Raw genomic sequence first — 16,329 nt, forward strand, 5'->3', positions numbered from 1 at the left:
GAAATTTCAATGTAAATAAAAAACATTATTATTAAAAAATCTTTATTTTCTATGCCATTCATTCATTCTTAAATTAATTCTGCAACAAGTAAAAATAACTTAACTGAGTACTATGCAAAACAAGATTTCCAATTATATTATACAAATGTGAAACACAGTCCACTGAATTTACTTAAAACCATTATTTAGTTCCCGTCGACAGCAGAGCCAGCAGTCCAGAAGCAGCAGTCAGCGACACAATGTAGTTGCTATAAAGATCTAGTTAAGAAAATTTGTAAAAATAAATCGTTGAGAACAAAAATTTACTTTGAATAACCGCCGCGCGTTTGAACAAAGATGGAGCGTTCCCATCTTTACATATGCTTGACGTCACTAGTGCTATTATTTGATAAAGGCCGCCAATGGACTGAGCACAAGATTGAGACAAATACTGGTGGTGTTGGGAGACATGGGTTTATTTACAATTTGTTATTTTCAAAGTGATACCCCTCACTTCTGGGATTAAATAAATTAAATTTGTAACCAAAATTAATGAACTATGTTTTTTTTATATGAGAGGGGGCAAACGGGCAAGAGGCTCACGGGATGGGGAGAGGTGAGGCAACCGCCTATGGGCATCCGCAACAACAGGTGTGTCAAGAAATGCGTTGCCGGCCTTTAAGGTGAGAGTATGCTTTTTTCTTGAAGGTCCCTAAGTCGTATCTGTTCGGGAAGACCGCTGCCGGTAGTTGATTCCACAAAGTGGCTGTGCGAGGCAAGAAATTTCTAACAAACGCGCGGTTGTGGAATGCCAGACGTCTACGTGATGCGGATGGTACTTTGCACGTAATGTCCGGTGGTGGGATTCGGCCGCTGGAATCAACCCGAACAGCTCCTCTGAGCACTCCCCGTAATAAATGCGGTAGAAGATGCAGAGAGAACCCACATCTCTACGCAATGCTAAAGAATTAAGCCGATCGGAGATGACTTGATCGTCGATGATTCGAGCTGTTCTCCTTTGTATGCGGTCAAATGGAAGAAGCTGGTACTGGGGAGCACCCACACAGAGGTGAGAACACTACTCCATGTGAGGCCGAATTTGCGCCTTATAAAGTTGCAGGCGGTGGCTTTTAGTGAAGTACTGTCTCGCCTTACTGAGTACACCAAGCTTTTTAGGGGCTAGTTTGGCCTTCTCTTCCAAGTGACCACGGAACTGAACGTCGCTCGATATATCGACGCCAAGTATACCAATACAGGCTGTGGCAGTTAGAGGAGTGATCCCGAATCGAGGGGATACGACAAAAGGAGACTTTAGTGGTGAACGCACAAACTTGTGTCTTCTTGGATTGGACTAAATTTTGTCGGCCCCATTCCGAGACTTTGCAAAGCAGTCTCGATTTCAGACACGGTTTGTTACGGTTCTCGTCGACGCTATCCCGGGACATGTTGGCACGGCCGGTGTAGGAAGCATACCTTGTGCTGTCGTCTGCATAGCAATGAATACTGCTGATTTGCAGCATATAGTCAAAATCAGCGAGCAGCTTTCCAGTTACCCGACCGGAACACGCAAGTTCTGGTCGTTGTCGAAAGCTGCTCTTTGTAACTTCAACCAGCCGTCTCTGCCGCCGTTGCACATGAGGAATGACACTCTGGCCCATACGGCAAAAGAGAAAGCCGATCTCCTGTGCGCTCATTTTGCCTCCAACTCGATTCTTGACGACAACGGAAAAACACCGCCGACCATCCCGCGGGTTCAGAGCTGTTTTCGTTGGATGTCAGGAAGTCGAGCGGGCCAGATGCTATTACTCCAATCCAATCGTGCTTAGAACGTGTGCCTCTGAGTTGACGCCGGTGCTAACGCGTATATTCCGGCACTCATATATAAAAGGCGTAGTCCCTGACTCATGGAAGTCAGCCCTTGTCCATCTGATCCAAAAAAAAAAGGTGAAAGTTCGGATCCGGTTAACTACAGGCCTATAGCTATTACCTCCCTGCTCTCCAAAATCATGGAGAGCATAATTAACCGCCAGCTCTTGGTATACCTAGAGGGTCACCAGTTGATCAACGACCGACAGTATGGCTTTCGCCATGGTCGATCGGCAGGTGATCTTCTGGTATACCTACACTGTGAATCTCCCACACTGTTTCTTCTGCATATCAATAATATGTTTGACACCTCCAACATGCATTGCTATGCAAACGACAGCACGGGCATTGCCATATACACGGGCCATGCAGGTCTCTCTCGGGAAATCGTCCACCACTGCCGGAAGAAACTTGTGTCTTCTATCGAGTCCTCTCTTGAGAAGGTCGCGGAATGGGGTAAATTGAACCTTATCCAATTTAACCCCCAGAACACTCAAGTTTGCGCGTTTACCACTAAAAAAACCCCATTTGTCGTATCACCGCTCTTCGACAACACTTCCCTTACAGCCTCGCCTAGTATCGGAATTCTGGGTCTCGATATCTCGAGCGATTGCCAATTTCGCGGCCATCTGGAGGGCAAAGCCAAATTGGCTTCGAGGAAACTGGCAAAAAACTGGCTACAAAGCGCAGGTCCGGCCACATATGGAGTATTGCTGTCATCTCTGGTCTGGCGCACCCCAGTATCAGCTCGATCCATTTGACCGCGTGCAACGCAGAGCAGCTCGAATTGACGGGGACCCGGTGCTCTGTGAACGGCTGGATCAATTGGCGTTGCGTAGAGACATCTCTTCATTGTGTGTCCTCTACTGCATTTATCATGTAGAGTGTTCCGCAGAGCTGTTTCACCTGATTCCTGCCGCCGAATTCCATCTTCGCACGACACGCCACAAGTTAGGATATCATCCCCACCATCTGGATATGTGGCGGTCCTCCACAGTGCGGTTTTCAAGGAGCTTTCTTCCACGTACTACAAAGCTGTGGAATGAACTTCCTTGTGTGGTGTTTCCGGGACGATACGACATGAGTACCTTCAAAAAAAAGCGCGTACACCTTCCTGCAAGGCCGGCAACGCTCCTGTGATTCCTCTGGTGTTGCAAGAGAATGTGGGTGGCGATGATGATTTCGGGACTACGATGATGATTTCATTTAAATTTATTTATTAAAGATGCAATGTAACATTACAGATTAAATCTAGTGTTACAAAGATATTATACTAAAGAAGAAAAAAAACAATGAAAATTATAAATTAGTTATCTTATTTTATAGAGCTTACAGGCATCATACTCTCAAATCTTTTCTTACATTCTTTGACCAAACATTCCATCGAGCTTGCAAAAAGATCACACTGTGGTGCTACCTCGAGTACAGAGTTTAGAAGACAGATGGCTCGTATTACAAATGAGAGAGCCGGAAAAGACGGGTAAGGACCGGCGCCAGTTCTGGAGCACATGTCCGCAGCACTATCGAGGGAATGCCATCGGGCCCACTCGATTTGTGAATGTCCAAGGTGATAAGCGCCTTAAGCACGCCGACATGACGGATTTTTACCTGCGGCATGTATGACTCGCACCACGGAATATGCGGTGGTGGTGCACCTTGGTCATCCAGAGTCGAGTTGGACGCGAAGTGAGACTCGAACCTGCAACCTCTTCGGCTATCTGAGCCAACCGTTCAAGTGACATATGATTCGTAAATCTTGGTATGTCTTGTTCAACAGGTTGTGGCCCATTTTATGTTGATAGAGATAAGTAAAATTTGAAAAGGATACACAGTAGGTGTGAAGGTCCGCAGTAAGTAGAAGCTGCTCAGGATCACAATAGTAAGGAACAGAGCATTGTTGTAAAAGATTGAGAAAGTAGTCGCCTCATAATCTGCAACCTCATTTTTCTTCCACAGGATTCTGAAATATTTATAGACAATGTTAACTTTTTCAATTTCCTGCTCAAAATAAAATTATTAACAAAAAATACTTAAAAAATATTTGACCTTTATTTAAACCATATTCACATCTGTTGAGAGTTAACTTTTGTTAAGAATTAGTACTTATGTTGGTTAATTTATTTATTTCACAATTAATTTAAGAACAAAATATGGAACAAGAAATATAATGTATGAAGGGGCAAAATTGTATAACAACCTACCAAAAGATATTAAAGAATTACAATCATTAAATGTTTTTAAAAAAACGTTAAAACACCACATTTTGAAGGATTTCTCATAACTTATTTTGTTAGACCGCTTCCGGCTATGACTATGAACGAGACCTTAATAAACAAGTACCCTCATAGCTGTCATTATAACAAATAATAAAATAGTGTAGGTATTTCATTCATTACTGTAAACATTTATTTTATACATTACCCACCTATTTCGTTATTAATGTATCTACCTAATTAGTATTTATTGTAACTCTGTGTAATTATTGTAACTTTAAATATAACGTCTTAAATTATGTATAGTATATAATGATTTGCCGCTCAATATATGTATCATGTTAGTAAGTGAATTTGTATTCTTTTTGAGATAATAAATATTCTGAAATCAAAATTTAATTTACATTATAACAGCTCATTATAGTTTATTAGTTTTCTTTGTAATACTAAAAAATTATGCACATCCATTCAAGTGAACCATTAGCAATTTACTGTTTGGCATTGGTGTTTGCATAGAAGTAAAAGAGCGGCTGTTGAGTTTCTTGTATGTACTTCTCACTCTACTTTTTAGGGTTCCGTACCGTTTTTGATTCGTAGTGACAAAGAAAGAAGAAAAGACTTCGTTTGACACTTGGATTCGCCATGTCTGTCTGTCCGTCCTTATGTCACAGCCACTTTTTTCCAAAACAATAAGAACTATACTGTTGAAACTTAGTAAGTAGATGTATTCTGTTAACTGCGTTAAGATTCTTACACAAAAATAGAAAAAATAACAATAAGTTTTGGGGGTTCACCATATTATGTTGTAGTACAAAAATTTCATCAAACCCATATGTGTGGGGCATCTATCAATAGGTCTTCAAAAATGATATTGAGGTTTCTAATATGAATTTTTTTCAAACTGAATAGTTTAAAACATTGTGCATAAAACATGAACATGTTCATGGGCAAGTCCGACTTGACCACTTTTTCTGAACATATTATGATAAATTCAGCAAATTAAAAGAATTATGTAAAGCAACACTTCAAAAGCTATTAGTTTAAGCCTAAATAAATCAAGTTAAAAGGCATTTATTATCTCAAAATTAAAATGTGTAGAATTATTTTTGATGTCATTTCTAACACTACCACTGCTTTGGAAATATATGGACCTCTGAAAGAGCAGAAGCTGTGCAAGAAACTCTCCCAGTTTATTTGACTTTTGACTATTAAACTATATTATCTTTTCATAAAAACATATATCATGTATGTATATGTAACCTTTTTCATAATATTGCTAATGTTGTTGTTATTTATGGCAGTGTTCCTATGATGGGTCTCTTTTTTCACCAATGAACACTGTTGGTTCTCTAAGTAAAGCATTGTAATAAATTTTCAATAATAAATTACTTAAATAAAAAATAGTAGCATAGTATGTGCACATGTTATACAATTTGTAAGTTACCTGAACTTTCACATATGATTGATTTGATAATGATGATGAATCATGGAAAGTTTTGATATTTGCACTACATGCATCTTAATATCATCCTTAGCCAGATTCTCACCTCATGTGTGTACAACTAAACTGTGGAATCAACTATAGGACCTCTTTAATCCGAACTCTGAAAATTCACCGCCCATACGGATTCCTGGGGCATTTAGATAATAGTACAGAGAATCTACATGGTAATTTTATGAGATAAAACAAATAGTATTGTGAAATTATGTACCTAGAAATGTAAAAAATTCCGAACTTTTTTAAAGACATTCATTATATTAGTTTGTTGCGAGGTATTGATGATAAATACAAATATCTGTCTCGCTATTTACATAAAATTGTTATTTTCTAGCACAGGAATGTCTACTTGGTTCGGTTTAGAAAAGGTTTGGACTATAAGGGTCCTACTGTACTTTCATAGCTGAATATGACCTTTATTTTCAAAAATATATGCCACCAAAAAAGTGGCAAAATTTCTGTTTCTTCTGGTGGCTGTTGTGATCTTTAAATTTTTCTTGTAATCTTTAATACATTTTGATAGTGTCAAACTATCAAAAAGTATTCTAAAGGAATCAATTTTATAATAAGCATTTAAAATTGCTACAAATTTGTCTACGAATACAATATGTTAATTCATGATAATAAATTATAAGAAGCCCACTTCTTAACAATTTCATACACTCATTGTGCCTACCTATAATTAATATAAAACAACACATAATATAAATTGTAATAATCATATACCTTTCATCCTTTTCCTTTCTGCTCATTTTCTTATCATCAGCTAGCTTCCTGGACATTTCACGGGCTACTGCATCTTCTCTACGAACCGCCACACGATGCTTGAGTTGAAACTTGGTGTTGCGGTAAGCAAGAGCAAGGAGCCAAGTACTAACGGAGGTGACGAAGACGAACCAAGCTAATGATGTGTTTACTTCGAGTGCGTGTACTCTCCAAAACAGCCCTAAAATATAGTGCATTTTAACAGAAACTTCACGCTAAGTATAAGAAAAAAATTGTAATATTTTCCCCATAGGAGTAGGGATTTCTTTATTATATTTAGTTAATATATTTTTTATTTATATTTACAAATTCAAATAAATACTTACAAATAGGAATAGCAGACACAATAAATGCATTTCCGTAGAATAAAGCTGACGATTTCGTGGACACATTTCTACTGAAGTCTTGTAATAACAACTCCTCTTCTTTCGTGAAAGCTTTATTGCTCTTTCCAGACATCCTTTTAAGATATAAAAATATTTTATTTCAATACACAAACTTTAAATTATGAGGCCGAAAGTAAAAGTCTTAACGCATCGATTATGTGGCTTCTCTCACTCTGATGACTAGATACGAAAAATCAAAAACGTCAATGACATAAATTGTACATGTCACTTGACGTTTTTCTTCTAAATGGGACTACGTGTCAAAATTTAAAATTGAGACTTCAGATTACACAGAAAACCTATTAAAAGATGATTGTTTGTAGAGAGCGTGATGACCACAGAACACTAATTACTCTTAAGTAATGACTGCCATTGAAGGGTCTTTTGAACTTTGTTATATTATGCATAACTTTACAACGTTCTTCGTATATTTTTTAATTAAATTATTATAACGATTTGGCTTGACCAACAAACACTGTGCTAAAATAGCCTAAAAATTCTTTTTGAAAAACGGATGACCCTTTGCAAAATGTTGATATCATTTTATAATTTTAAGCAAAAATATGAATTAAACTTCATATGTGTTATATACAACAAATAATCCCTGTTTTCTACTCATATTCATTAAATATAATGCTGAAATAAACATCCTTATTCATTAAAACGACGATTTCAATTAAATCAATAATGTAGAATATTACTTACACTGACAAATCACTTGTAAGTTGAATGAGGATGAAGCTTATGTTGCTAAAAGTATTAGCTTTGGGTTTAATAAGATAAAGTGAAAAGTTTTTAAGCACCTACTATTTAAATATTTCGTAGGGCGCGAAATGCACACATCCCGTCATATTATCGCTCGCCGATATCACCAGAATAAAAGACTAGTAAGTGTAAATTGTAATGTTGTGGACATCATAATATCACACAATATAACCAAGAAACAATATTTAGGAAACTTTCCAATTTTTACTATCCATTTATTTTGTTAGAGCAGACGGTAAGGTAGAATATTCTTCATTTTAATATGTAAGAAGTATAACGAAATAAAATACGATGTATATTATTCTGGAAATTATATTGTCAACTTAATATAAGAACTTTGTGATTGAGCACTTAATGTGTTTGTGTGGGATACACTTTTTCAACAATAGTAATATTGTAGCACACTTTATATTTATATTGAAGAGCCCTAGACGAGGCGTAGCCAGTAAAAATTATAAAAAAGACAAGGCTGTAGGGCTTGATTCCTTTGCCTGCTCTCTCGAACGAATGATAAACAAAATTCAAATTTAAAAAATGTACGTTGTACGGCTGTCGTTAGGTATATTAATGTTGGTAAATACTAAATAATATCAACATAAAATTTAAACACATTTCCATTTAATTTAAGTTTTATCACCACAACTCATTTAACGACAATGAGTACTTTCGAGTTTGTTATTCCTTTAAAAAAAGAAACGTTGTTAGAATGCCATGCCGGACAATATTATGTTGAAGATGTAGTCCAGCCAAGACTACTTTTATCAAAACTGCAAGGTTTGTACATATTTTGTACAAGTATGACATGTAATTTACCAAGTATTTACTTTATTTTTCAACTACACAGATGCTGCTCGTGCATACAATTCAGATGGAGTCGATTATATATTAGAACATTTTGATACATATTTCTCAATAATTGTTCATGGAACTCACTTGGAATGGAATTTAATAAATAAAGGTACCTACTTCGATTGGTTAATAGTATTTTAAATTAAATAATAAATAGAGTATGTTATGAAAATGTAAATTTTAGGATTTGATCATATACTGAGAACAACAAAAGGAATTAATAATTGTTTGGAACCTTTATTGCAAGATAATGAAATAAATAGTGAAACTCGGACCAAGTACCTGAATATTACCAAAATGACTTTGTATTTACACACTCAAATAATGAAAACAAAGGATGCTAAATTAGCTGCTGATGTAAGTTTTTTGTATTTTTTTTATATTAGTAACTACATATATGTAAATATAAATCATATAATATGTCTACAAATATGTGAAACTTTTTAATATGTATTATTTCAACTATTAATAGTTAATCCCTAATGTTGATATAAACAAATTTAAACAGTATAAACTTTCAACCTTGAGAAGGAAAGCAAAATATATTTTTATACAATATTTAATTACCATATCCACTGTTCATCCAGCGCCAGGAGTATGTCCTCAAATCATTCTGTAGCAACACAGATTACAATCTGAGGAGAGGGGTCAAATTCTAATAAAGTACATACTTCATTTGATAATCTTATAGAACTGATTATTATGCCTGTATTTTTGAGTTTGTGTTTGAAAGGGTAAGAGTGTTTTTTAAGAACTCCACAAAGCTGACACTGGGTAAGAAAGGGAAGAAAGCCACAGATAATGAAGAGTTCTGTGAATGGACAGAGTCAGATAAACAAGCAGCACTAATTTCTTTATACACAATATTGCAACAACCACTGTCGAGATTATGGGATCCTCCATTGGCTGAAGACAATTTTGTTTCGTTAGTATAATTTTATATTTTTGATCTTTAGGTTGTTTAATTATTTTGTTTACACCCACTAGGCTTCTTGTTGTTTAAATAATGATAACATATTAAATATTAATTATTTTCTACACATAAAATACAAATATCCGGACGACCAAGCTTTGCTTGGATTTTTAAGAATGTACAAAACTTGAACAAAAGAAAAAAACTAATAAGACTTCTGGTTTCAAACCGGGGTCTTCTGCTTTGCCGATCACCCAATGTCCCATCTGAGCTATTATAGTCTTGTATATAGTGGCGAAATTTACCTTTGTATTCTAATGTTATTGTAGCTGTTTCTCATCTCAAACCTAGCTAGATCGATTTATCGCCCCCAAAAACCCTGTATGCTAAATTTTATGAAAATCATTGGAGCCTTTTCTGAGATTCAGATTTTATATATAACTACAAGAATTGCTTGTTTAAAGATATAAGATACTATACATTATGATTGTATAGATATAATATCCTAATTGTATAATATAGTATCAATGACTAATACATATTATAAAGAAATCACAATGCTCAAATATGAAACATGCCACAAATTACATGATAATAAGCTTCAACAGCTACATTGCATTCAGTTCAGTTTTGATTCAGACGGTGACAGTCTACACATAACTAAGGAGAAAATTGTGTTGATATTGTCTTTAAGCACACTTTTGCCTTATATGTGTATAGAACATCATTGTATAGTATACACAGTAGAGTGTAGTAGTTCATTATCTCTATTGTGACATCATTTTCATGACTTATGGGTATTTTTTCAGTATGGTATCAGAACCCTGTTATGTAGCACTCGAAGAACAAATAATAAAAAACAAAACAGTGAGGGAAATTATATTCCAAATATTAGGTGTGCTGATCAAGAAATATAATCACGGAACTTCATGCATTATAAAACTAGTCCAGGTGAGTTACTGTCTATCCGTCAAATAGGGAAAGAATCCATTATTGGAATTGTTAGACTGAAATAATTATAAGATACTCAAGTCTGTAACAATCAAACTATATACAACTTTAGTTCAGACTAAAACCACCTTCATAAATGTAATAATCAGTTATCTAAGGTTGGTACAATACTGGTTTACTAAGACTTAATCTCTCAGTAAACCAGTATTTTTACTAGCTAGTAACCTTCAAACCATAATACAAACCATGCTTGTAAACTACTGCTTGGCAGCAGAAATTTTACATCCTGTCTCACTCCCCGTGTATGTATCGAAAATGTATGCACGCGCGCCGGCCATGACGTCGTGGCTTATCCAACAGGGCTTCATGAGTGAGCAAGCGCGAACTTCGTCATCGATGTTTTAAAAATGCAGAAAATAAAAAGATTCAGTTTTCATTGCCATCATAATACAAAACTCAAAGCTTCAATTTTGTTATAGGTGCTACAACGAGTGGAACACACTATCTCTCCTATATGTGCAGGAGTTGTACAGTTAACAAGAGATTTTGGACTCGGTACCTTTGCACCACAAATGGTATGATATTCTATATTTTTTCTGAGTACAACCCTATTTAAAAATATCTCTTCTATTCACTTGTAAAAAACAAAGAATATAAGCTCATGCAGAATTTCACATAAATACTGTACACACATCACCCTTCACACATCCCTACACATTCACCATACACAGATAACAGTCATAACGTAAATATAATATAACACTTGATCGATTTTGAACACAATCAAACACCTAGTTTGTAGAAGTTTGCTAATTTCAAGAACACTCACCTAAGTATCGCTGATCTAAGGACGATGAATACTATCCTTTCGTGATACAGTTTTTACTAGTACGAAACGATAGGGTAATCAGTTTAATGACAGCCACTTAGTTACCTATAGTAATGAAAGTTAACTTTGAAAAATAATTAGTTATATTGTGTTTAGTTAATTGTATAGATTAAGAAGCTGTATAATGGTTGTTTTCATATTTTAATAAAGATTATTATTATATATATTTCACAAAATATTCATAGGTACGGGAAATAGCTGAGGCTTTAGCTTACACAGAAGAAGAGAACAGTGCTGGTACTGAGCAAGCTGCTGCAAGGAACTGCGGTACATTTCTATTAGAACTCACTAAAGAGTTGCCAAAAGAAATGACTGGGACCATTGCAACATTACAGCCCTACTTAGAAACTGACGAGGTATCTTTTTTTTAATACTTTTTTTTACTAGTGGAGGGCTTGTTGCACAAGATGGGCCATTTTCTTCTGTGAAATAATAATAACAATTAGACGTAAATAAATTCAAATTCAAATTTCTTTATTGGTACCAAAAGTTATGTTACATTCTTTATTGGTTGGGACCTTCTTTTAGGTGACAAAATCTGTGTCAGAAGATCCCAAATAACAACTTAGACATAGCTTCAAACATTGTTCACGCAGTAAGGGCACAATTGTAATGTTTGTTAGTAAATCTCTCCGTGTACTTGAAGTAGTAATAATTATAAAAAACTTGGACCGAAAGTGGTCACCACAAAGTCAAGTTTTGTTTCTGGCTAATCAAATTCTTACTAATTATTAATTACTTTCGCAGTCATACACTCTTAGGATTAGTGTTCTTGGTATGATGTGTGAAATACTCAGCGTGGAACTAACTGGCGAGGGACTCGATGACAGACAGAAAATACAAAGAGATGACTTTCTAGATGACCTTTATGAACACATCCATGACCTTTCTGCATATGTGAGACATAAGGTAACTATTTTATAATAAATATGGTTTATGATTTTCATGTATGTAGGTATAGTTAAATACATTTGTATCATAAAAAGATACATTATAAAGAGTATGGTTGCCACTATAAAAAATATAGTACCTACTTCATCTTATATAGAATATAAATAACTATATAAGCAACAATAAATGTTAATTGAAATACTAAATTAAATAAGATACCAAATATTATTCAAATATAAAAATTAAAAAGAACTGTGTGGCGCGTGATTTCCTGAGCTGAAAGGGCTGACTCAGTAAATTGTTGGGTTAGTGCAGAGGACAACTCTGGTATCAGCAGCCCTTTGAAATCGTAGCCCAATGCCGAATGGCTTGGGTCACGTACCACAGACTACGCAGGGCGATCTGTGCAAAATTTTGCATTCGCGTATGGTTTGTCCCAATTGGTTGAGTCGCCAACGCGGCTCCCGGATGTGGATAGCCACATCCCATCCTTATTAGATCTTCTGCTGACTACACATCCCGATAGTTATCAGGTCTCTATCGACGCCCCTCTCGGAACGTCTGACCATTGCCTAGTTAGGAGTGTAGTGCCTATCCAATGCCCACGTCGCAGACCACCAGCGACTCGCCTCGTTTGGCGATCTTCTGGTATACCTAACACATAGATGGGCCGTGGCTATCGAAAGCAAGGGGGAAGGCCTGGAAGTTAGCCTGGATATAGCGAAGGTCTTTGATCGTGTATGGCACAAGGCGCTCCTCTCAAAACTTCCATCATCATGTCATCTCTGGCCTGGTGCACCCCAGTATCAGCTCGATCCATTTGACCGAGTGCATCGCAGAGCAGCTCGAATTGTCGGGGTCCCAGTGCTTTGTGAACGGCTGGAGTAGTTGACATAGAGACGTCGCTTCATTGTGTGTCTTCTACCGCATTTATCACGGGGAGAGTGAGAACGAGGAACTGTTTCACCTGATTCCTGCCGCCGAATTCCACCTTCGCACGACACTTCGCAAGACAGTTAGGATATCATCTCCATGTTTCAAAAAAAGCGCGTACACCTTTCTTAAAGGCCGGCAACGCTCCTGTGTTCCTCTGGCGTTGCAAGTGAATGTGGGTGGAGGTGATCACTTAACACCAGGTGACCCGTACGCTCGTTTGCACTTCACCCTTATCTTAAAATTATTGCGATATCTTCATTTAATATAAAGTTATTTAAATTTTAAGAAGATTTTTATATGGACTACGTGCTCAATTATGAGTGTACGCGGATGAATTCGCGTGTATCAGCTAGTGTTAAATATTAAGAAGTGTTCCCCGAGTTTGTTGCGCCCATTCTTCCTATTCCATCAAATCTTCTCATGAGTGGCAGATTAATGATTTACAAATCCAACTTTGAATAAAACTACATATGTGCATTTGAATTTTATATGCAAAATATATTCAAAATTCAAATTCAAAAACATTTTATTCATGTAGGTCACGGAAATGACACTTATGAATGTCTAAAAAAAAATTGTTTCTTATTGAATTTATCGCTACTTCGTAAAGGGTTGAGCTAATGAGAAGAAGTAGCAAGAAACTCATTGCCACTCTTTTAAGTCAAGATGTACATTTTAATTGTTTTACAAATCATTTCAATTACAATATAATATGCAGTGACGCAACAAAAATACTCAAATGTCGAAAACTGAAAGGCTTACACGAGTAAGTCAAAAAAAGAAAAAAAGTAAATTAATACTTTTATACACAAGAGTTATTGAGTATAGTAGATGCATCAATCCACACATACCGTAAATAAATAGAGGCATTATGTGAGCATTTCATAAAATAAAATCTATAATAATTTTAACTTTAAAGGAAATAACAATAATAAAAAAAAACACATCAAGCAGACCTCCCGGTAACAATATCATCAAGCCACCGCTATAGGTGAGATTATTCGACTGCAACTTGTCAGTTTATTTTATAAGACAGTTAATATATGACAATATAAAAAAATATTTCTTATCTCTTGTTTTTCAGGTATTACAATATTGGGCTCGTCTTCAAAAAGACGGCTGCATCCCAGTGACGAGGCAGCGAATTGTAATGGAGAGAGCAATAGGCCGCCTGCGAGATAAGGCCGCCCTTGTGAGGAAAGCGGCCATACAACTTATTAAGGTCTCTCTTCCAAACCATATCATTCTATATGTGGCTTGAACTTTTTTAAATAACTCACACAGATAGCTGTCTGAATGCTATTAACCTATGAGCTTCGATATCGAACGGATTTTAATGCTGTTTCTATTAATGTACAGGCTGTTATTGTTAAGTGTCACCAGGCGATTATTCTGTAACTATCAAAAAACTTTAAACTGATCCACGGACGAGTAAAAAAAGAAGGACTCCGCTCCGTGATATTAGCAAGTGAAGCACCGTTAAGCTAGTGTGTGTGCGGTTACGGGGGATACTAGTTACACAATTTTTTCTCCCTTAAATAATCATATATGGCCACAAATACTTATAAAGTATCGTTTTTACAGTTTTTTACAACGCACGACGGCATTTTTTAAATATTTTATTGCGACGCAAACTGATCTGTCACAGACGATAACAATTCTCATAATGGCCGCCTATCGGCCTGTAGTAGCGTAAGTGGCTATGTATTTACACGTTAATCGGGTTGTTTTGGTGCTACACTGTTATGTAAGGTGACACTGAGTCCTTATTTTTTTACTATTCCGTGAAACTGATCAATAACTTTTTAAAATTCAAACGAGAACTATCCAAAATTTGGATATTAAACACTCACAAATATTAAATACATTTAATATTAGATTAGTAAAAAGGTTTTCAGTTTACAACTTCTTTAAACTTCCATAATAACTTTTGTCCACAACTGCTAAGCAATATGCAGGTTTTTTTGCTTTTAAAGTTGCTCAAAGTATTTAACAAAAATTGAAAAAAATATTGTATACATATATAGTACTAGGAGCATACATTGTAAGTTATTACATGTGGTTAATATCCGGTGGATCGTCTACTTGTTCTATCTGTTTTATTCATAATATTCGTCCCTAATAACGGGTTCGAGCATTCACAGTATTAAATTGATCAGGCCTTAGTCAACTATCTCTGGCCCAGTGTGGAATGATCAACTTCACCCACAATATTTCACAGTAATGTTCACAGGTTCGATAGATAGTCGAATAAATAATATGAAGTGTAAAATCTTAAATACACTCAAACGTGTCGAGGAATCCAACGGGCAACGGCCTTCGGCGCTGTAACTAAATATTGTTCCATACCATAGATTGAACTCAGTTTCTTTGTGACTTGAAATTAATTCTCAATATCTTTGAAGTAAAACATTCCTTTGCGTACTTACTACTACTACTTTGCTTGACTTTGGGAGTAAGCGGGTGAATGCGTGACAAGAGGGTTACGAACTAACACTAACGTTACGCGAACGGTGATTTCGTGATTATATCGTAATTTCATTTAGTTCTTGAACAATTTTATAAATTAATATTTTGTTTGTAAACTTCAATTACTTAGACCACACGTCTAAAACATAATCGTTTTTATTTTATACTTAATTTACCACATTTGATGAATTTAATCAAATTAAATTAACTTTCCAGATATTCTTGGAGTGCAATCCGTTTTCAGCACAACTAAAGCTGGAATTATTAGAAGAACAACTTGCAACAGAATCAAAGATATTGGATGATCTACAAAAGAAGCTAAACCCCGGACCTGACCCAGTACTTGTTAAGAAATGGGAAAAAATCGAGGCAGATGTAATCAAAACTATCAATGATAAGATTGACACGCTAACACAAGACGAACCTGACCTTTCGCAGGCGACTATACAAAATTTGTATGAAACAATACGTAAGAGTATACACGAGAAAAATTATTATAAAGCGTATCTGATTGTGAAGCATACTGAACGACAATATCCTGATGCCAAGTTGATGAGATGTGATATGCCCAAAAGTGATCAGGTGGGAATTGGATAAGTATATGTAGATAATATCTGTTTTATGATCATGGTCATGATCGCTCATGGTTGCTAAGAGGGCAATGGAGAGGGCTATGCTTGGAGTTTCCCTGCGAGATCGAATCAGACCTGAGGAGATCCGTAGGAGAGCCAAAGTCACCGACATAACTCCGATGATTGCGAAACTGAAGTGGTAGTGGGTAGGACACATAGTTCGACGAACAGATGGCCGTTTGGGCAGTAAAGGCCTTGAATGGCGACCAGGTACCGGAAGACGCAGCGTTGGTAAGTCCCACACAAGATGGGCCGACGATCTGGTCAAGATCTGGTCTGGTCAACGGGTTGGATGACGGCAGCGCAGGACCGATCGTCATGGCGATC

At 36.2% G+C, this 16,329-nt stretch overlaps 1 protein-coding gene across 1 annotated transcript; it reads right to left on the reverse strand.

Annotated features, from left to right (window-relative positions):
* Window positions 1–25: 25 nt before the first annotated feature.
* On the reverse strand, window positions 26–6,895 carry LOC126975845 (translocon-associated protein subunit gamma). Its single transcript, XM_050823889.1, has 4 exons — window positions 6,648–6,895; window positions 6,283–6,502; window positions 3,674–3,805; window positions 26–248 (listed from the first exon to the last, which is right to left on the reverse strand). Exons 1-4 carry the CDS (start codon window positions 6,778–6,780, stop codon window positions 182–184), a joined length of 552 nt encoding a protein of 183 aa, XP_050679846.1. The 5' UTR covers window positions 6,781–6,895; the 3' UTR covers window positions 26–181.
* Between the last annotated feature and the right edge of the window lie 9,434 nt (window positions 6,896–16,329).

The sequence above is a fragment of the Leptidea sinapis genome, chromosome 38 (genome assembly GCF_905404315.1).
Source record: "Leptidea sinapis chromosome 38, ilLepSina1.1, whole genome shotgun sequence".
Lineage (NCBI taxonomy): Eukaryota > Metazoa > Arthropoda > Insecta > Lepidoptera > Pieridae > Leptidea > Leptidea sinapis.